The 24250-nt window shown below is 38.1% G+C and overlaps 1 protein-coding gene across 2 annotated transcripts; it reads left to right on the top strand.

Annotated features, from left to right (window-relative positions):
• Window positions 1-748: 748 nt before the first annotated feature.
• LOC121428306 (sulfotransferase 1C4-like) lies at window positions 749-18735 on the top strand. Of its 2 annotated transcripts, none has more exons than XM_041624862.1 (7): window positions 749-832; window positions 3332-3485; window positions 4323-4579; window positions 7988-8105; window positions 10858-10955; window positions 15717-15900; window positions 18421-18735. In XM_041624862.1, the coding sequence occupies exons 2-7, from the start codon at window positions 3332-3334 to the stop codon at window positions 18528-18530; spliced, it is 921 nt and encodes a 306-aa protein (XP_041480796.1). In that variant the 5' UTR covers window positions 749-832; the 3' UTR covers window positions 18531-18735. The 2 variants fall into 2 exon arrangements, with proteins under 2 accessions (XP_041480796.1, XP_041480795.1); XM_041624861.1 differs by lacking the exon at window positions 749-832 and adding an exon at window positions 860-1041.
• Window positions 18736-24250: the final 5515 nt, after the last annotated feature.

The raw sequence follows: 24250 nt of genomic DNA, 5'->3' as shown, positions 1-24250 counted from the left end.
AAGATCTCAAACCATGTAAAGAACGAACTTTTATAGGTCAACAACTGACGTGCCTAGCTATTGCGCAGCACTTTACAGAATATGCATTTAGCATGTTTAGCGAGAGTTTCCAAAGTCCATGGCCATTGAGCAGGGGATGCTGAAACCATATAAGTTGCACCCCTGGAAATTAAGTTGTATGCTTAAATGTTGAGATTTGATACAAATATCCTCCAATCGGGAGCTTACCGCGCAGCCCCATTTTTTTTGCTTGCCAACTTTTTCTATCGTTGGGGGTTGTTGCTCGATAACAGACCAGCACACCCCTCTTTAAAAATCATGCAGGCCCCTCCGCTCCTTTTTGATGATCTGTCAGTATCTCTCAATATTTGATAACTTCTGAACTTTGATCAGGCTCCAGGCCTCATTTGATCATCGAGGAGGTCACATGGGGAACATGTCTAGTGTCCTCGTACTTTAAAGGGGGCATGGAAATTGGCAAAAATATGTTACCGATGAGCTTGGAGAAGGCGAAAGAAAGTGAGAGAGAAGGAGAGGAGGGGGGGGGGGGTGAAAAGACTTGGAAATTCTATGAAATTAAACAAAAGCCCACAGAACATGTCAAAGGCTGAAATAGGGTTAGAGTTCCTTTTGAGCCCCTTAGACCTCTATACAAGATCTTGAAAAGGGTGTAATTCCAGTTCTCGCCACTGGCGTATAAATGGGACTGGGGCAAATCTGGTACACGCCCGCCCTGTTTGGCGTGATGTTTCTGGATACGCCTCTTGGCCTATCCAATATCTATTGACATTGCGTATATGATCTGCAACCGGAGAAATCGCAACACTGTCAGGTATTTTTTTTTTGGATTGGCATGGGGGGGGGGGTAGGCTTAGTTTTTCGCATTGTCATGATAGAACAACTCATGACATTTGACATGTTTGAATGTCAATGGATTGAGCTACCAACGTTAGGCTATTAGTGCTTTGATCTTCGATTCGGCAGCCGGCTAGGTACTGAGGTCTACTCCCCATTGTGTCTCGTCCTTTCTTGGTTGCAAAGGTAATACTTACTTCTTATTTTCAATGAAAGAGTCAAAGTATGAAATTGGGCACGTTGTAAGCCAAATTATCATCTCCGTTACATTTCATTTATCAAGTACCGTTTGAAGCAAAATATATCTCGTACACACTAAGAAATAAAGGTTCAAAATTGAACCCTGAAAGGTTGATGCAAAATCAGCACCCTATGGGTTCAAAAGTTGAACCCCTGATTTGGGGTTCATTTTTGCACCCTGCGGTTGGGGTTCATTTTTGCACCCTGCGGGTTCAAAACTGCACCCCTAAAGTTTAAATTGAACCCCTATGGTGCAGTTTTGAACCCGCAGGGTGCAAAAATGAACCCCAACCAGGGGTTCACTTTTTGAACCCATATAGGGTGCTGATTTTGCATCATCCTTTAGGGTTCAATTTTGAACCTTTATTTCTCAGTGTGTATGCACATGACTTGTATTTGACTATTTTTTGTATATTATAAATGTACTAAACTATGTATTACTGTTTGTCTATATCTTGCTGTTTTTAAGAGACGAATTGAAATTGAAATAATAAAAAAGGCATGCAAATGTGAGAATAAGATAATGTAGGTATAATGGATGTACAGTTGAGGCTACAGTTGTGCTGCACTCAATCCAGGTGAGGTAAATGGGTACCGGTAGGAAGTAATTCCTTAAAAAGCTGTATGCGCTATGAACGCCTAGCTTAGCCGGGTAATAAAGAAGCGCCTTGAGCACCTAACAAGGTGAATATGTGCACAATATAAATACCCTATATCATTATTATTAAGTTTACATAGAATTTACACACACCCATGGAATTTAGTGAAATTTGTTTGGTTGCTAAACATCGTAAAATTTACTATATTTTCAGAAATATAAATGCTTACATTTGGTATCAAATAAAAGAGCGAATTATAAAGCATGATTGGGTCATTGGGATGCCGCTGGGAATAATCTTCATCATAGGTGGAATTATCTTTGAATAAAAACAAGAAATAATCGTGCCAAATATGCTCTATTATTTGTTATTATATTTTCAAACATCGTTTCATAGAAATAGATAAATGTCCAATCTATGATTTATATTTACATTTTCTATCATGATATGTCACTACTGAGCAAAAAGGGTATAATCTGAAATGTTTCTGTTGAGAAGTCACTAGCACAAATATGAAATGTTTTTGCCAAGTTTTTATTTTTAATTTGTCTAAAATATGAAGATTTTTTTTGGAAAAAAATTACACCTAAATATTTTTTCAGCCCCTGATGACAAAGCAATGTGATTTTTTCTTATATCAAATTCGTCATGATAGCACAAATATTTTATAAAATACAGTAAATTTGAGTATGTTTTGCAATTGTCAACTCTACTTTGAATTTCCTGGGTGTATGTTTACTTCTGCATGGACTCAACTGTAGCTGTTATGACTCGGAATCCGGAATTCAAATTCAAGTTCAGGGCTCCGTACCACAAAGGTATGCAATCAATCGCTAAATACCCATACCAATCAAGATCATCACTGCTTGTGCACTCTGTTTAAAATACTGACTGGGAGCCAATGAGCGCGGTTCTTTCATTCATATTTGCAATTCATCGCAAATATTTGTGTTATACGGAACCCTGGGTCCCGTAACACAAAGGTTAGCGATTAATGTAAGCTTGATTGTACATTGTAGTCTATGGAATCAATCGTTAAAAATGATCCGGCAACGATCATTGCTAAGCTTTTTGTTACGGGCCCTAGGTGTTCCGATCCCTCCGCAGTATTTGGCGAGGCGTTTATTTACATTTGCTACCCTCAATCCAGGTGAATAAACGTGTATCCGGTAGGGAGGGATTCCTTGAACTCTCGGGCACTATAATATCAGGAAAACCGTGTTAAAGCCGGAATTATACAGTGCCTAGTAACATATATCAACAGTTTGCTATAAGGATATTACATAGCATCATCATCATAGATTTTTGTTAAGGCGTGATAGGCCTATATTCATACACTAGCATTTTTGTATTTTCTGATTTTTCTCTTAATGCAAAAGAGCTAATCTGGTCCCTCCTCTTGGAGTGAGACGAAATCATTTTCGAGTGAGATTTGCATCATTCTAGAGTTGATTTTACTTTTTTTGAGTGAAAGATTCATTTAAAAAAAGCTCAGTTCACTCCAGAAAGAGCTATAATGCATTCAATAAGGATGTGCAGTTCACTCCAAATATATAGATTGCTGATTAGGAACTAGATGAGCTGTTATGCATTTAGAGAGTAGCCACTCTTAACCTATTCTCTGTTCACTTTTCTAGATGGCTGAAGAAAAGTATATTCCGCCTTTTGCTGTTGAGCACCAGCATAAAGGTATTTGGTACCCCGGTGTCGTACTAGACTCGAGTATTGATCGGATGAAAACCTTTGAAATGCGCGAAGATGATGTCTTCATTGTGACCTATCCCAAAGCAGGTAAGTACTTAGTTGGGTTGAAACCTCTATGGTTGAAACATATGCGCACATAATATAACATCGCTTAAAATCCCTCCTTTTCTTTGTTTCTTTCTTTCTATCTTTCTTTCCTTCCCCCTTCCTTCCTTCTTCCCTACCTTCTTTCTTTCTTTATTTCTTTCTCTTTCTTTATTTCTTTCTTTCTTTCTTTCTCCCTGTCTTTTCTTTTCCTTCCTTCTGTCTGTATGTATGGGGGATTCATTTGTCAGATAATTATTCGATGTGGAATACCACACAATCAAGTTTGGCTTTGTTTTACGCATTGGTTACTCCAAATTTAGTTGCCATCAAATTTGTGCAATATTTCAACCGTGTATAATTTAGGTGATATTGTGTTAATGCACCCCTCAAATTGAGTCCCTTTCGGACATGTCGGATGTGCTAACAAACTGTGTTCTATTCTTAAACTGTACGAACAGTGGCATCAACCGGGGAAACATTTTCATGAAACGAAAGCCAGTGATTTTCACTGACAACTGTTTTTTTTTACAAATGCACACCAAGTTATCAATAATGCATATAGCATTTCCATTTATTTGAAAGGACAAAATAGCATTGTACATTCAATGCTTTGCTCACGGGCATAGGTGCCGCGGCCGGGGATCGAACCCCTGACTTTCTATGTATAGCCAGGCGCCTTAGACCACTCGGCCAAGGCACATTAGTTAATAACTACCGCAATCAACCTAATTTGTTCAGAGCATTAAATAAATCTATTAGATTATTTGCTTCGTGAAGGCTTCCAAGTTTTGTCAAAGCTCTGCACTTCTTATGTGCTCTGTATTTCTGTATTTACAGGAACTCATTGGATGATGGAGATCGTCGGCTTGATACTCAGCAATGGATATCCAGATAAAATAGATCGGTCCCTATACTCCTCTACCATAGAAATGTTTTGCGTTGATCAAAAACTTCCACGTTCGAAGAAGGAAGAAGAGGAACATCCAATAGATTGGTCCCCATTCATGGATGTGATCGATAAAGCGCCCTCACCGAGGGTGTTTATGACTCATCTCATCTACGATCTTCTACCCAAAGACTTACTGAAGGCCAAGGTAATTGTTCTTACCCTAATTTCTGAGACGTAATATTTTGATTGTGCACCTTCCACTTTTGAGGTCAGTGTTTTTTTTTAATGCAATTTGCGTTTCTAGGATTGTCGGAATTTGATGGTCTCTTTCGACATGAGAACCTACTTGTAGTAGGCCGACTTGCGTGTTTGGGAAATCTGGAAAAAAAAATCTGGTTGATTTTCTCCTTTGAACAAATTATTCAGAGCAGTATACATAACCGGTTCTCCACAGATTTCCACATGTCTGCGCTTGCACCGTTATCAAGACCTCATCCGTCAATAATAGAAAACAAATCCAAGGAGAACAACTAACAGACAATGTATGGTTGTCTTCCTCTTTCAGCTTAACTATTATCTTGCCATATTACCACCATCAAACCAACAATAAGTCACCCTCAGTGAAATATGATATATTCATTCAACTTGAAAAGCACATCTATATATAGCTTGTCAAAATTGATCGACGTAAGAAGAAAACAAGTTTTGGGTTTACTCAAGCATGAAATGTTTACATATGCGATCTTTATGAAACTTCTAAGCTTTCCGGGAATATGGTTTAAAACAGATATTTATTTTCATTTGGTCTACCAACTCGTCTACTATCATTTGGTCTACCATCAGTTCGTCCAATATCCACATTGTCTCCTTCCTATTTTGCCCACTCACCATTTTGTCTAATAACCAGTTGGTCCAATAGCCATTTAGTCCACACACTATTTGTTTAAAATTGGCTAAGTGTTAATTGTGCAAAATGAATGAAAATAAAATGGATATTGGATCAACTGGTTATAAGACGAAATGGTCATAGACGAAATGGTGATTAGACAAAGTGATGAATTGAACGGAAGGTTATTGAACCAAATGGCTGTTAGACGAAGTGTTGATTGACGTAATTTCTTTAGACTAATATAGACCATGTGGTGAGTGGACGATTTGGCAGTTTCCAAAAAAAAAGTGTTCCAGTGTTACTCTATGAGACAGGCTAGTTTTCTAAATAATTTTTTACTTTCTGAAGACCAATTATTGTTAGAGCTATCGTTTGCGATTTATTGTTGGTTTTACATTTTAACACTTCACACATGTACAGTATCGTATAAATTCTCTAGCAGAAATAATTATATTGGTAGTAACTCTGCTTTTTTATGGAGGGGGGGGGGGGCGAGGGGGTGTATTAAAGAGTAAGAGAGTATGATGATGCTAACAGAGCACCTCATAAATCCTACCTAGACCCATTGACCGGTTTTGACTGTTAAAACGAAGCTTTTGAGTGGGCACAGAAATTTTCACTAAAACGTGTCCTTTAATCTGAAATAAAATTCTAATTTGTCACAGATTTTGACATGATTTTTTTTAAAGAAAAAATGTTGTATTCCATCACTTTCTTTTCCTTAATTTCTTTTCTTTTTGTATTTTTTGGAGGGGGGAGGGCAAAAAAACCCAAGATACTTTTTTACGTGTCTTTTCTGATTCTGGTGCTGGTAATTCCAGGTAATTCCAGATAATCCGAATATTACAATAAAAAAACATTTAATACTGATTAAACGTTGCAACTTTTAATATTCATGTTATGTTTAAAGAATTGTTTACCTCGATACGTAGCTCAACATTTTTCGCTCGCGCTTCGCGCTCGCATTTCGTAATTTTGTTCATATTTTTAAAAATTCAAAAAAGGCGTGAACAAAAAAAAAATGTTCAATTCCTTGATTTTGGTCACTTGGACCAAATACGTGTCTTTTCTGATTCTGGTGCTGGTAATTCCAGGTAATTCCAGATAATCCGAATATTACAATAAAAAAACATTTAATACTGATTAAACGTTGCAACTTTTAATATTCATGTTATGTTTAAAGAATTGTTTACCTCGATACGTAGCTCAACATTTTTCGCTCGCGCTTCGCGCTCGCATTTCGTAATTTTGTTCATATTTTTAAAAATTTAAAAAAGGCGTGAACAAAAAAAAATGTTCAATTCCTTGATTTTGGTCACTTGGACCAAATATTGACTCGCTGTATTATTTCCCGATTTTTGTTAAAAATCAAACTTGAAGATTACAGGAAATGTCTATGAATTTCGGAAAATTTAAGATTCAGTTTCAGGAAATTTGTTTTGGATCTGTGGAAACACGGGGACACAATGATGTCCCAAAATCGATCAGTCGCATTACACAAAAATGGCATGGAAAGAAAGGCACTGAATACTTTTTATTTGTTCTTTCAATTCAACACACTTTACCAACTCCAATACCTAGCTGCAAAATATTACTTATTAAAATAGAGAAGTCTCAAATAAGACATTTGAATTTGGGAAGCAACTTCAAGTTTCTTTTGAAGCAACTTCAAGTTTCTTTTGTGGATGGAAAAACTTGAGTGAGCACTGTCCATTTTTGTAAAGCTCGCAGAAATCAGTTTGCGCCGAAATGCTCGTTTTCACGCTGTGTAAAGGAAAGAGGGCTAAATAAAACTAACCCTGCGAAACATTTCTCATCTATTTCCCTTGCACTTTTAGTTAATTGAAACAAAACGGATACATGGAAGCATTTTGTAACGATTTCCCCAAAATTGAAATTTCAACACTTAGTAAGCACAACTTTTTTTGTGTGCCAGCTGGATTTGTGGACATAACTTAATCTGAACAAAATTTTATATCAGGCATCTCCAGCATTTTTTCACTAACTTGGTATCATTTAAAGTGGGTTTACATTTCATTTTTCATTTAATACTAGTTTCTCCACACTTTTCCCAAGCTTGACAGTGATTAACAAAATGAAAACGAAGCCTAAGCCATTTCATGTACATGTAAATCACAGCTCAGTGTAAAGCAAATATCGTCACGATGGCCTCGGTGTGTGTGGGAGTGGGGTGGGGCTCAATTCACTGTTCGAAGTGTTTTGGGCAAGGAAACAGCTTAAAACAGGTACTCATCAAATCAATGTCACTAGCTAAATTCCACGTGTTCTTCATGATTAAGGTCTACTTTTATTCGCATAACTATTTCAAAGTTCTGCGTAAATCATTTTTCACTAACTTTTCAAAAGTAAGCCGGTGCTCACTTAAGCGGAAATATTTTTCGACAGTTATATCATCATTTGCTTAAATGGATCTGTACCAATGTTAAAATGTGGAAAAATCTTCAGGATATTACAAGTTTTTTTCTAAGTGTAAACTTTTTTTTTGATACGCACTGTATATCGAAGCTAATTCTGATCCCCCCTTGTATTTTTGAACTTCCATAAAAGTTTTAATAGAAAACTTTGATTCGGATTTGCAATAGAGCCAATACAATTTCCTTTTCAGAAAATGTCCGCTTTTGCTTGAAATCGCCCATATTTACTTTTAGTCTCATAATTTTGTCTGTATTCGCAATTATTGTTTTTTACTTCATTGTTGGTCAGGTTGTGTATGTGGCCCGTAATCCCAAGGATCTCATTTTGTCGTGGTACAACTTCGCAGGAAAGAACCCCGGAATGCCGTTCACCATGGACGATGCCATTAACAAAATGATAAATGACGGTAAGAAATCATTTATATTCCTGTGATCGTTTTGTTTTCCTATTTTATAAAGTTTCTTATGAACTTTTGTTAGATAGGAATTTTTGCTAAGGAAAAGCTATTAAGTTGCTCGTCGAGACTATTTGTTTTAAAATCAGAATTTTCATCTGATCGTATACTAGAGTATGAACCGTATTAGTTTACTTAGCGCCCACACAAACATTGAGTACAAGGATTTTAACCCGGGGGGGGGGGCACTCGACCAAAAAAGTGGTGGGGGTGTGCCGCAGGCGAGACAAAAAACGGGGGCCTTGGAGCGGGCTTATTGTAAAAAGGAGGGTCCTCGGAACGGGCTTCGGAACGACAAATGTTTGTGAAAACGGGGGTCCTTGGAACGGATCGCCAGCGTGTGAGCACGTATGCCTCCCTACGGAACGGTCATGCGTGCATGATGCAGCTAGCGCGGCCTCCGCCGGGAGCTCTGCGGCCGCTTTTCACCAAAATTGCAGCTCATTCAACGCGATCGGAGCGGCGTAACGAAAAAATATGCAAAGCTTTGGAGCGGATTTCTCTCTTCTTTTTTCTCGATAAGAAGAAAATGCTATGCCTTGGAGCGGCTTTCTGTGTTCTTTTTCTCAACAAGGCAAAAATGCTATGCCTTGGAACGGAAATTTGAGTGTAAAAATGGGGGTCCCCTCCGCGGCACATACCCACTATGCATTATATACTGAGTGCCCCCCCCGGGGATTTTAACTTGAATTTTTGTTTTAATGCGGCTGCTTAAAGAAATGTATCCGCATACAAAAAACGGGGGCCTTGGAGCGGGCTTATTGTAAAAAGGAGGGTCCTCGGAACGGGCTTCGGAACGACAAATGTTTGTGAAAACGGGGGTCCTTGGAACGGATCGCCAGCGTGTGAGCACGTATGCCTCCCTACGGAACGGTCATGCGTGCATGATGCAGCTAGCGCGGCCTCCGCCGGGAGCTCTGCGGCCGCTTTTCACCAAAATTGCAGCTCATTCAACGCAATCGGAGCGGCGTAACGAAAACATATGCAAAGCTTTGGAGCGGATTTCTCTCTTCTTTTTTCTCGATAAGAAGAAAATGCTATGCCTTGGAGCGGTTTTCTGTGTTCTTTTTCTCAACAAGGCAAAAATGCTATGCCTTGGAACGGAAATTTGAGTGTAAAAATGGGGGTCCCCTCCGCGGCACATACCCACTATGCATTATATACTGAGTGCCCCCCCGGGATTTTAACTTGAATTTTTGTTTTAATGCGGCTGCTTAAAGAAATGTATCCGCATACAAAAAACGGGGCCTTGGAGCGGGCTTATTGTAAAAAGGAGGGTCCTCGGAACGGGCTTCGGAACGACAAATGTTTGTGAAAACGGGGGTCCTTGGAACGGATCGCCAGCGTGTGAGCACGTATGCCTCCCTACGGAACGGTCATGCGTGCATGATGCAGCTAGCGCGGCCTCCGCCGGGAGCTCTGCGGCCGCTTTTCACCAAAATTGCAGCTCATTCAACGCAATCGGAGCGGCGTAACGAAAACATATGCAAAGCTTTGGAGCGGATTTCTCTCTTCTTTTTTCTCGATAAGAAGAAAATGCTATGCCTTGGAGCGGCTTTCTGTGTTCTTTTTCTCAACAAGGCAAAAATGCTATGCCTTGGAACGGAAATTTGAGTGTAAAAATGGGGGTCCCCTCCGCGGCACATACCCACTATGCATTATATACTGAGTGCCCCCCCGGGATTTTAACTTGAATTTTTGTTTTAATGCGGCTGCTTAAAGAAATGTATCCGCATACAAAAAACGGGGGCCTTGGAGCGGGCTTATTGTAAAAAGGAGGGTCCTCGGAACGGGCTTCGGAACGACAAATGTTTGTGAAAACGGGGGTCCTTGGAACGGATCGCCAGCGTGTGAGCACGTATGCCTCCCTACGGAACGGTCATGCGTGCATGATGCAGCTAGCGCGGCCTCCGCCGGGAGCTCTGCGGCCGCTTTTCACCAAAATTGCAGCTCATTCAACGCGATCGGAGCGGCGTAACGAAAAAATATGCAAAGCTTTGGAGCGGATTTCTCTCTTCTTTTTTCTCGATAAGAAGAAAATGCTATGCCTTGGAGCGGCTTTCTGTGTTCTTTTTCTCAACAAGGCAAAAATGCTATGCCTTGGAACGGAAATTTGAGTGTAAAAATGGGGGTCCCCTCCGCGGCACATACCCACTATGCATTATATACTGAGTGCCCCCCCGGGGATTTTAACTTGAATTTTTGTTTTAATGCGGCTGCTTAAAGAAATGTATCCGCATGGTTTTAAAACTTGATCGTCCCATGCCAGTTAAGAGTCATTAATCTTAATAATTATGTTTAAGGTTAGCTATTGGTGCTATACATCTCAAGAAACTTCAATACCGGACAAATAAAATCACCACTCACCAGCTGATACGGATCGGAATAGAGAACGCCCTTTTCCTATTTTTCTCTGTAGCTCACGTATTTACACTGTATGGTCATTTTAAGATAATTTGCCTCCCCGATGGATTTTTTGTACCAGTCTTTATATGGTTTTCGCAACCTTCACAACCCGCTAAAACCTCCTCAGCAACATCCCCAGCTCTAACAACTTTTAGGAAGTGTCTACATTTTTTCAACTGTTACCAGCGATCTCCGACCTTAACGGAGGAAGGCTACAAGAGAGGTTTGATCTGTAAAAGCTTTTCAATTGTTCATTCCATTCTCTATTCTGTGTTTCCATCGATTTTCTATGAAATAGAAGTGCACTGGGGTCCTTGGCCGCAACATGTTCGTCAGTTCTGGGATCTCAGAGACCATGAAAATGTAACCTTCGTTTTCTACGAGGATCTTAAAAAGGTATGACTTATTTTCAATCACAAGATGGGTATAATATTTCAAAGTACATCTGGGCGTTCCTTTACTACAAAAGTAGTCTCTTAGCTGAACGCTTGAGCAATACAAATTTCTTCTTCGTCAATGATAAATTTATAGTGGGTAGATAATGTGAAAACTGATAACCGACGAAAACATGGTTATGGGTAAATTAAAGGTAAAAATGTTGTGTGTCTTACGGGACTCAGAAATGTCGCACACGACACGCAACATTTTTGTTTCTAATTAAAACATCCACGACACATTTTGATTGGTTGCCATTTTTGCCATGTCTACCCAATAGTACTTTATTATTACTACAGAGCAAATTAAAGTGACTCGTTTGTTTGGACAGCGGGTTGAAAATTTTTAATGAAAATGCTAAATTTGTCTAGCATGGAATTGTCCATCTCATAGATTCCCCCCCCCCGCAAAAAAAAGATAATGCATAATAAGAGTCGATATATAGGGCTTGATTTCATACCCTCCCGAAGAAGAGAAGCTTGATACGGTGTTCAGGCCTCTTTTCAGGCACTGTAAGTAAAACTGACTGACATCGGTCCCTTCTCAACCACTCCGACGACTCTTTTTTTTTCTTGGGGGGGGGGGGAGGGGGGGGGGGTTGAACCTCATCCGTGCCTAAACTACCAACTGCTGCAGACTATGGAGTATTTCCCTATCAACCATATCGACCGGACAGAAACGTTAACGTCATACTGACAGATTCAACAACATGGAAAATTTGTTGACAATGTCCGTCAAATCACATTGAACAGCTAAGAGGTAGGTCTACTTGTCGAAAATTAATGAACCGGGACCGCTTATCGTCCGAAAGATTCTGAGCCGACGAAAAATTGCCAATATGTAGTTTGTCCAGAATCCAAGACGAAATTGCTTTCTTGATTTACTGATTTTCGACAAAGACTGCTTTGTCCTGAAGGGTTTTTGACAATATAGTTTCTATGTTGCAGAATCCGTCCCCGCTGTGATTGCGAAAACTCACTATTGGCATTACCAGAGCATTGACAGTAGCCCCAGTCACTTGTTTTGGATTTTGGTGTCACGTTAATCCTAAGTAACGCTTTGTCGTAATATATTAGGGAGTTTCGGCTTTCATGACGCCTTCAGGAACATAGAAAATCTATTGCCAAGTGTCCTTTATTACAAAGCACTCTTTGTCGAGAGTTGGTAAAAAAAAGAGCAGCAGTTTCGTCTGTGACCCTGATATAATGAAATTTGCCATTTTTTTTTCGTCAGCTCTGAGACTTAGACGATACTTTACTTGTCCCGCTTTATAACCAATTTACGAAAAAGATCTCTCAGCAGTCCATTGTGATTTAACTTGCATTTTCAAAACATTTACTGTGTTCTTAAAATCGTTCTGCGTCGATGTGCGAAAACTGCCTAATAGGCAACACTGCGACATTATCGGCTGTATCATGGCCTAGCTAAGGATACTAATCGCTAACAACGTTTCTGTGTGACCGGTACTGGAATTTACGGAAGCTTAAAAGTGCCCCCAGAAGACGAGATGAGAAGACGAGAAAAAGAGTCAAGATGGCAAGAAGACGAGGAAAGAAAACGAGATCCTCGATCTTGTCGAGTCAATTTATTTAGGACGAGAAGTCGACTTCGTCAGGACGAGAAGACAATAAGACAATATCCCCAATCTCATCAAGTCGACTCTGTCAGGACGAGAAGATAAGAAGACAAGATCCTCAATCTCATAAGGTCGACTCTGTCAGGAAGAGAAGATAAAAAGTCAAGATCCTCAATCTCGTCAAGTCAACTAAACTAAGACAAGAAGATAAGAAAACAAGATACATAATCTTGTCAAGTCAACTTCGTCACGACGAGAAATGAAGAAGACGAGATCCATGATCTCGTAAAGTCGACTTATTTACGACGAGAAGAGAAAAAGACAAAATCCTCAATCTCGTCAAGTCGTCTTGCAAAATAAATTGACTTGATAAGATCAAGGATCTCGTCTTCTTGTCTCCTTTCCTCATCTTCTTGTCTTCTTCCTCCTCTTCTTGCCATCTTGACTCCTTTTCTCGTCTTCTAATCTCGTCTTCTGGGGGCACTTCTAAGCATCCGTATGAACGCCATGAACGAGGGCGAATCAACCTCCCCAACCAACGTCTATTACCTCTCAATCTCGGCGCGAGGCCACACGGTGGATCAACACCTCAATACACGTAGATAGCTGCGGTGAGACGGAAGAGTTGATCGAGTCCCATGCAATCTAGGTGCACTAAAGGTTGATCAACTCAACAAGAGATGGAACAATCAGTCAATTTTTACAATTTTTAGATTGGTCAATAATCTAGCTCCATCTATCCTTTGTACTCGAATCACACTTAAATCACGAGAATATCTTTTAAGAAACATAGACCAACAAATTCAATTACCGAAGCCTCATTCTAATTATATAAAAAACAGTCCCCTTTATTCAGCTTCTAAATTATTCAATAACCTACCGGCAACAACCCGATTAGAAAAAAACCCGGCTACATTTGCACGTCTCATATCACTTTCTTAATTTAATTCTCCACCCCTATCACCCTTGATGCATGATACCGCATTATATATCTTAATTTTTTATGTTTATTTTTCTGACATAACTTTGTATACTATTTTCGTCTATTTAATTTTCATTTTTGTTTACTCCAATTTTACTTTTGCCAATTGTATTTTACCCATGCTTTGATTTATTTTGTTTTTCGTTTTTATTTTTGTATGCTTGTTCTATTTTGATATTATTCGTTATTATCATTTGTCCACGGCCTTGCTGAAAAGCAGCTTCTAGCTGAAAGGAGGCTTTTTAACCGTGATTAAATAAATAAAATACAAATACAAGTATACAAATACTCTCAATATCACCTGCCAATCCGTTGTTAATTATTGGTAGATCTTATCCTGAATGGACTATACTAGCTCTTCACAAGCTACTGGAACATCCTCAAAACACAGAAATATGAAACTGAGGAAGGCCTAGATGTGACGTGCTTAGGCATATACACATTCGTCAATATTAATCCTGATAGATTGCGTTTGGAGCTCCCACCTGCCTCCCAGATCATCCGGATCTACTCCATGTATCAAAGAGAACCTGACCACGTGTCAGCTTTCCGGACAAATCGACGGGTTCACAAACCGGTTCCTCATCAAATATTATGTTGCACCACAAATTGCAGCCCCTGTGCAAAATTTGACGCCACAAATTTTCGCCTCATATACTACAATTTGTGGAAGAGGAGACACCACACATTGTCTCAACATTTCACTTAACACTTAAAAAAAAAGGTCATGTAGAGTTCCAAATGCAATTAGACCATTTGGCTATTAGACGAATTGGTCATTAGACCAAGTATATATTAGAACAATTGCAAATTAGACCAAATTATTTGCAGACCAAATGGGTTAAGTCCATTAGTTATTATACAAACGGAGAATTTGTCCTACTGTTGTTATACCATGTGAATAAAAACCAAATTTTACACGGGCTCTACTGCTGTTCTCTACATTAACTTCCCCAAAGGCAAATTGCCAGTTGGTCTAAACCTAATTTGACTAATGGCCATTTAGCCTCATCCTATACATGATTTAATTCCATTTCGTCTACAACCTGTTTACCTTTTGGTATAATTGTCATTTTGCCTATTTACCATTCGGTCTAATTTATATTTGGTCTAATATCTAATTGGTCTAATATCTAATTGGTCTAACACCACTTGATCAATCCCTGTAACCATGGTAACAGACTGGAAATATTTATTTGGGATTTAGACGGAAAAGCGAGTAGACTATTTGGCCATTCGATGATTCAGCAATTATACCGATCAATCATATTCGACCAAGTCCTATACATTAGACCAAGTAGAAGTTAGACTAAACTGTTACTAGAGCAAATGGGTTTAGCTCCTATGGTATTAGACGATCAGAGAGTTTGACCAACTGCTACTGCTAGACAAAGTTGATATGACCCCCCCCCAAAAAAAAAAAACTAATAATAATGTAATGTAATAATAATAATACACGTAACACACACACACCCTCACAAAAACACACATACCAACACAATACTCACCTCTAACACAACGCACACAACGGTATCTTACCATAAACAACGACACACACCAGGACGCACACACACACACTACAAATCAGACTGGTGGTTGAAGTCAGTTAATGGGCGACAATTTGTGGTTCTAGGTTTCTTTTTGCCGACACAAATTGGCACAATATGCTTAAAAATTGAGACCAATATGCTTAAAAATTGACCACAAATTGCCGCGAGACGACAATTTGTGGTGTCAATTTTTGCACATGTTTTTTTTTTGGGGGGGAGGGGCAATTTGTGCAGGGGCGACAATTTGTTGTGCAACAAATTCTATCAATGACCGTCTTTAAAAAGCACTGCGAAATTTTTTCACATCCATATCTAGAAAAGAGATTGTTTAAATATTATATACATATGGTCATATGGTTATAATCGGATGCATTACTAATGTGGAATTAATGAAGGACATGGTTCAGATATTTCACTCAATCAAACGGGAAGTCATTGACTATACCGAAGACCTTATACCTAGAACTAAGAACCACAATGACAAATAGATTTGGACTCACAGTCTCATTTTACCCAATCCCTTTGTTTCCTGATAACATTAACTGTATGTACTATGTAGCCTACTTCTCGTCTAAGTTGGATGTTAAAAAATAGGTTTTCATGATTTCTTCCAGGAACCGGCCAAATACATTCAGAAAGTGGCTTCTGGAATTGGTCGCCCTCTATCGGAGGAAGTCCTACAGCGCGTTGTGAAGTTCAGTCATATTGACGCGCAGAGAGAAACATTCAACAAAATGGCGGAAAGTGGGAAAGGAAATTTGGTAAAGGTTGGTGGCACCTTCACTTTCATTAATAAGGGTGAGTTGTTTGTTCCGAAGGTTCGAAAACCCGAAATTTAATCATTTCTTAAGTCATTCGTCCCTATGTTCATTTGAGCAAAGGTTTCTTATACTAAGATTTAAAGAAGGTTTCATATACAGGAAATGCTCATTAATTCGAAGTGAAATGGGTTCAGTAAAGTTCGATAGTCCAAGTGAAGTAGTTAGTGTATATCAACACTTCTTTTTGTTTTGGATCAACCAAACTTCAGAATGATGCCAAAAATGATCTGATAAACGAATCGTATTTAATTTAATCTCTTAATACGGAAAATCATGTTCAGGAAATAACAAGTAGGTTATAAGAAACCAAAGATATTTGCTCCGAATTAGTTGCAGCCACGTACGATACACGTGGTGCAAATGGATACACCGTCCCCGACACCGACACGATGAGTTGTGACCATGGCTAAACATAGTGCACAACAGTGGCGTTCGCGTACACACATGGAAAAGTGAAACTAAGAAAAAAAAAATCTATTTTTTTTTTGCACGTGTTGCATGTGTCGACAGGAAAAAAACATCAAGAACTGCCATGCTTTTGCAAGATCGCGATCCAATGCGTTTTGTCAGAAAATAGCAGATGGATACTTTGCTGGGCGCTGCGTTTGTGAATTTTTGAATACTCTCGCGACTTTTCGCTGTGTGTGAATGGTCGCTTAAAAATCGCTGCCAACTGATAGGATTTACCTTATACATGAACGTTTAATTTCTCAAATGCAATTTTACCAGATGCCCGACACCCTTAACAACAATTATAATAATCCATTTGTATATAGTGCTACATCGGAAATGCGTGTCTAAGCGCTTTACAGATATATTATTACCCCGGTCATCGGATTCAATCAGTCATTCCTGTACACAATGTGTGCATATCCTCAACTCGACTGGGGAGTGTTCCAGTCAGTCGCCGGAGAGGCGCACACAGAACAGGACAAGCTACAATGATGTTCACATCCTACCGGGTACCCATTTAGCACCTGGGTCGAGAGTGGCAAAGTGTGGATTTACGCATGGGTCAAAAAAGAGGTCAGACCCCGGTGGGATTCGAACACACAACCCTCTGTTTACGAGGCGAGAGTCAGAACCGCTACACCACGGCCCCTCCACGCATTGGCGGTTGAATTAAAAAATTAGAGAGGGTCCATTTGAAATTTTGGGATGGAGCCAGGTAAAAAATTGTACAAGCAAAAAAAGTTGTCAATCAAAATTTTAGGAGGGACTACCAAGATTTTTTTGACAAGCCCCCCCCCAAAAAAAAAAAGGTTCTCAACAAAAAATTTAGGGGGGACCTGTCCCCCCCCCCCCCCGCTTCCGCCGCCTATGCCTCCACGCACCCTTCAGTGCAAAGTACTAACAACACTCTCTATACGCATGTTTCATTTTGAATTGCTTCCATTATTTAAAAAAGATAGATATAATAGAATTGGAATATGTAGGAGTATTTTTGTTCAGATTTGAATGATTTCCATAATATTTGCAACTAAGAAAGAAAAAAAAATCAAATAATACGTACGAGGGCTATTATCATTATCAGTTCCTGATCGATTTTGGCTGGCCTACACTGTTAAGTATAATGTATAACTGTAAATAAACAGTAATTATCACTGGCAGCTGGGACCCACAAAAAAGTATGAACTATTGAATTACGATGAGCGGTAAAAATGCGAAAAAATACTGGATAACTGTTAAGAAAAAACACCCCACCATTTTAATATTCATTGAAAATCCCTGTTAATTTACAAATACGAACACTGTTTATACGATAGATGCACTGCAATCAACGTAAAAAGACGATAGTTAGTTAGTATTTTACAAGATTATTACATTTCACATTGTTTTACATTTAACTTGTAATTCTACGATACATAACATTCCATAAATACGTGAGTTTGTCAAATAAAATAATCATGATCTTTGTGTCGTCTGTTTTCAAAAGGTAAAAATTTATACGATTTTCCTTTGCAAAATTACTAGTATTTTGAACAGTGTACTTGAATTGGATGAATGCTAAAGGGTTGTTGTTTTATATAGATTGAAATTAAAGTAGATAAAAAACTACGAAAATTTTTTGCAGCTACGCATTGTTTTGTGTAATCTAAGCATACGAGAATCTAACTGGTACGTACATATTTATGATATACATGTATTCATAACGTAAACTATTGAATTCATTTATTTTCCATTGAAAACATGCAAAATCAAGAATATGCAAACATTACAAAGTATAGAAATGATACACTATACAAATGACGTATCATACTTTAAAATAAATGCAAATTACATGTACATCGTTTATATATACATATTAGGAAAATTGGATTCCCATGGAAGCAGTATGCCTGTAAGGTTGGGTCACCCAGAAAATATATGGCTCAGTAAATGATAGAATACATAGTATACAGTTATATGGAATGCTAAATGGATAAAACATTTATCAATGATAATGATATATTACATATTTATATGGTACTTTATATATGTGTGTATTCCATGGCAGGTGTGAGTGGCCGCTGGAAACAACACTTCACTGTGGCACAGAACGAAGCCTTTGATGAATGGTACAAATCCAAGATGGCGGACACAGATCTCAAGTTTACATTCGAGTAAATTGCATTGCAGAGTAACAAATCAAACTTTTCGTATTTACTACGGACATGGCGGATAAAACTCTCTACAACGCACCAATTCATTTGAAAATGCAAGTCAAATCACAATGAAGAGCTAAGAGGCTTTTGAGAGGCATTTTTTTGAAAATTGGTGGACCGGGACAGCATCGGAATCTTGAATCTGGACAACGACATATTTGCAGTTATTTGATAGCTAGATAGATCCTTGTGATGTGATTGGTTGTTTGATATTGTTCATTCAGCCCATTTTGCAATGACGTCATCAACCGTGCAATTTTGGATCCATTCATCGTGCAATTTTGGATCCATACGATTTTGTCCATTGCACACGCGCATCGAAACTGACAATGACAATTATTTATTTACCCATGTCACCCTAATTCGGGTATTGGGGACACTATCATATAGAACATAACATATTCAAAATCATTTCAATTATATTTACAAAGTATTTACAAATATATACAATCACATGTTTACAGAGTAATGGAATAAATACTACATTAAATTACTTTAGAGACCTAACGGTAAGTGAAATGAATGATGTGTCTCTAAATCGATTGTTGAAAGAAGGGGGAGAGACAAAAAAAAAGAAAAAGAGGGTAAGAAAGAAAGAAGGAAAAACAAAAGGGGAAGAAGAAAAGGAAAAGAACAAAAAGATAAATGATTGTAATAACAATAACAATAATGTTAAAGAGAAACAGTACTAACAACAATGATAATAAATGAAAACAATCACGGTAGATAAATAGACGATGAATGCGTGTTATAGGATTGAAAAAGTTGGAACTGCAATGCAAAGGCACCGATATGTGAATAAAAAGTGGATATATAATTCTAATATATATTGGACTTTAGCATAAAAATTGATAAAAATTGATTTTAACTGCAGCTCATACACCAACATTGCGCATGTTGTAATGACGTAACAATCACCATGATCACTGCAGCAGACGGACTCGCACTGCATAAGCATGTTTTGCATCGAAATTCATGTATTTCATACAGAAAAAAATCATTTTTTAGGTGTCATATAAACCAAATAATTAATGTTTTTTCAATCGTGCAATGGACACAAAACTTCATTTGGTGAAAGATGAAATGTATGATCCATTCATCCTTCACCTCATGGAGTATTCTGTCCATTGCACTCATAAACATTCATTATTTGTATATTATTCGTCCGATTCAAATCTTCGGATGGTCTTCAGCCTTAGCCCCCCACCTTTTCCACAACAGCCTCTCAGCTTCCCATTGTGATTTTAATTCCATTTTTCAAGGAATCGATGCGTTGTTAAAGAGTTTATCCGTAGTAAATGCAAAACTACCTAGTGTTATAACATCTTTGGCACAGAACAACAACAGCAAATATTTTAAAGAGGTCCCTGCTGCATACTATGATAAAAAAGCACCTGAGATTATTCCGCACCGTACATGATATATATATGTATCTTGTTCTGCCACTGAATTAAGTATGCTTTAATCTAACGTAGATACTGTCACTCGGATGGATTCCCCTTGGACTGCATCATGCAATGTACTGTTCGATGTGACTGATTTGCTTTCAATTTGGCTTTATTACTTCATTCCACTGCACGGAAAATATTAGAATCATATTTGAGATATAGTAAAGAAATTAAAATTGTCAGAAAACTACTGAACCGACATTGGGTGTTCTATCGTTATTTCTAAATGAGATAAAGTTAATCGAGAAGTATTTTCAAGCTTTGAAGTTTGCAATGGTAGGCCTATATAGGTGGTGATACGGGTGATGACGGATATGATGATGATGATAATGAATGTTTTCATTCTAAATGTGCACCAGGTATTGACATGAATTTTGTTTATAGTTCAAGACGTTTTTGGAAATGCTTCTTAATTTTCAATATCATCCTTTATATGTTTTTTTTTGTAAGAAACCTCAGAATGTTTTATGTTCCATCTCAATAATGTAGTTGTCATATAATCCAATATTAAAGACTTCGCCTTTCAAAAAATGTTGATATATTGAAGCTCAATGTTCTTTTTATTTCATATCGACGTTTTATGAATTTTCTTTATCATACAGTGTGTTTCTAAAAACAGGTAACCGATGTTCAAAGGTCAGATGTTTCAAGAATTCATGACTCTTTCTAGTGATTTCTATTTTACGTGATTGAGTAACTCATCAACTCACATTTCACACCTCGCCATTGTTACTAGTCATATAGTTATGATCCTTCGAAGGCTGCGGTTACAAAACCTTCTTTTTCAAGTTTTGGGGTTGCACGAAACCAACATTGTAGTAAGGTTAAAGTTTCATCAGAAACTTCACATTTCAGTGAAATACTATTTGCTGTGTGTGTGACTGGCATTTACATATCAACTGCCTATCTTCAATCTCTGTTAAACACATTCATCCCTATATTTTGCACCAAAACCTTCAACGTTTTCATAGTACCTCCCCGGTCAACGCTGCATGTCTTGCATTGCTCTTTTAACCGTTGTAGGATTGTGACGAAAAACATCCATCTTATGAGAAACAACCATGTGCCCTTTTAGTCACCAAGGATGTGCTCAACCAAAATTCCAACTACCCACCATAACAGTCACTTGCAAAACAGGTAGCAGAAGGGACAAAATTTAATCGAGGGAAAACTCTGATGAAGCCAAAAGTTTATAAACAATGTGGGTTTCGTGCGTAATTAATATCCCAAACTAAGAAAAAGTAGGTTTTTTACCCTTCGCTTTCAAAGGACCATAACTCTGTGACCCTTGACAATAAATTGTGGCGCAAGGAAGGTGTCAACTTAAAGTTGATGAGTTAATCAGTTATGTAGAGTAGAAATCACAAGAATTAATCGTGTATTCCTGATACAGCCAGGGACGTGAGTCACGTCCCTGATACAGCTGACCTTTGAACTTCGGTCACCTTTTATTATAGAAACACCCTGTATATCACGTATTTTACAACCCCCCCCCCTCCCTCCCTGTCTGGTGCATACACATCAAGGGCGCTATATGAGAGAGTACGCGCTTTGAAATCATGACGCATTTTTAGGTGCCAAGTAAATACGGCAGAGGTAAACATGATGAAGGTACTATGGGAAAGGTAAATATCGCAGAGGTAAAAAGGACGTAGGTATAATGGCAGAGGTAAATATGCTACAGGCATAACGGCAGAGGTAAAGATGGCACAGGTAGAAATGGAAGATGTAATAATGGCATACGTAGAAATGGTAAAGTTAAAACTTTAAGAGGTAAAGATGGCAGAGGCAAAAGTGACAGAGATATGGAGTGCTGGCTTGTTAACCCTAATTTTTCTTTCTTTTTTTGCCAAATTTATAGCAGAACCTTTTCGCTAATGCTTTATGATAAAATCTATTAATTTCAGGTGATGAAAGTGAAAATAAACATATCTTTATGAATAAGATGAAGCTCAATTTACATTGACTTTGTACACAAAAATCACGTTTTGGTCTGAATGCACGTACGTAATGTTGTGTAATTTTCCAACCGCATACACGGGCATCGTAAATTTGGTCTCAAAAGATGCGCAAGACTTCAAAGTATCCCCCGGCATTTTTTTTTATTTTTTTTTCTTCTGTCCAAAAATAACATGTGTCAAATCTCAACATTTTAGCATACCAACCTGATTTCCAGCTAGGGGGTGCTGCTTATGGTGTACAAAATACCCAACAGCACTCCAGCTTCCAAGGGTTATGATCATCAAGGAGTGATATGAGGTCCAGTGTCTTCTTTTATTTAAACAATCTGAACCAGATCTGATCAACCCCATATTGCTTTACCAGGCAAAACAAGATTATAACTGATTTCCATAAGTTACAAAATCAGTGCAGAACTTTGGATTGCACGCACATTATCTTTCAAATATCTAGAAAGAATAATACAGACGACATACAAAAACGGACAAAATATTGAACCATAATCGTTCAATTTTAACGTCCATGCTTTCCCCACTATATTATCTATGTCCCCGCCCCCAGACCCTCTCTGTTTCTCCACATCCCTGTCATGTCTGGGGCCCGTTGCAGAAAGAGTTGCAATCAATCGTAACTCTAAAAATCAGGCGCAACTTGATTTTCAACCAATCAAAAGCGCGCATTTGGGACTTACGATTGATATTTTGGGCTTGCGTTTAAACGCAACTCTTTCTGCAACGGGCCCCAGCTCTTCCTCTAGTCAGCCTGGCAAAGCTTTGGATCAAAAGAACCAGCTAGACACATAGGAATGTTATAAAAAGCTGAATGAGAACAGTGTCATTTTGCGTCTGATAAATTGAACGAAAGACAATGTCTGTCCTTTGATTTCTTTTAAGGTCAAGTTCACCTCAGAAAATATTGATTTGAATCAATATAGTAAAATCAGAAAAGCATAAATCATCAATATCGGATGTAAAATAAGAAATTTAAGACATTTTAAAGTTTCGCAAATTTTTCACAAAATAGTTAAATGTACAATTTTATCTCATGCAAATGAGAGAATAGATGATGTCCCTCACTCACTATTTCTTTTGATTTTTTTCATTGTTTGATTTATACACTATTTCCATTTTTACAGACGTGACAATATGGACCAACTTGACTGAACAGTAAAATGTAAAAAACGGTAATTCCATATGTTCAGGGTGAAATAAAACTTTGTTCCACAGGACAATGGGGGAGAATATTAAAATATTTCATACAATAATATACAAAATAAATTCCGTCATTTGCATACCAATCGGCATGTGCATTATAACCATTTTGTGAAATTAAGCGAAACTTATAAATGTCACATCTTTCTTATTTTACATTCGATTTTGATGAAATTTTCAGTGTTATGCTTGTATTTTTCTATTTTTATTCAAGTCAACTTTTTTGGGTGAACTTGTCCTTTAAAAGCTCCCACGGTACACCTCCATCGACTTCGTTCATAGCATTGTTAGGCCGATGAAGACATATAGGACATGACGGAATGCTAACCGGGACATGCACTTCAGGCAGATATTGAATGTAAAGTGCATATCATTGTATGCGTGATTGTCTTTTCATTTTCATGAATAAACGAAACCGAAACGATATGTAAATCATCACAAGTAACAGAAAATAAATTGTGTCATTGGAACGATATAACTGCTATTACTCTTGATAGAGAAGTAATTTACCTCTGCCACTTTCTACCTCTGCAATCTTTACCTGTGCCATTTTTACCTTAATACCTGTGCCATTATTACCTCTGCCATTTTTATACCGAACACAATAACAGAGTAGGGAGTTAGATTATATTTCTGTTGGAAAATGAAAATACAGAGAATTGTATATCTGTCGAAAACATGAAAAGAATAAATATAATTGTATTACTATTGCAATTGGTTATGACCTACTTATTTGTTACTTATAGGGCCGGGAGGCGCTGCGAGGGGGGGGGGTGGGCTGGGGCAACCCGCCCCTCTGTTTTTTAGTAGTGAAAGGGAAGATAAGGAGATATTTCAAAAGAAAAAAAAAACGAAGAAAGGTAAAATTAAAATACAGGGAATTGTATATCTGTCGAAAAACATGAAAAGAATAAATGTGATTGTTTATGACCTAATTATTTGTTTACGGAGTGCTGGGAGGCTATACGAGAGGGGGGGCTGGGGCCCACCCCTTTGCTTTGTTTAAGCAGTGAAAAGGGGGACAAGGAGATATTTGAGAAGAAAAAAAAGAAAGGTAAAAGAAC

The sequence above is a fragment of the Lytechinus variegatus genome, chromosome 15 (genome assembly GCF_018143015.1).
Source record: "Lytechinus variegatus isolate NC3 chromosome 15, Lvar_3.0, whole genome shotgun sequence".
NCBI classification, from domain to species: domain Eukaryota; kingdom Metazoa; phylum Echinodermata; class Echinoidea; order Temnopleuroida; family Toxopneustidae; genus Lytechinus; species Lytechinus variegatus.
Note: the sequence above shows the minus strand (reverse complement) of the source record. Positions and strands in the feature narration are given on the sequence as shown.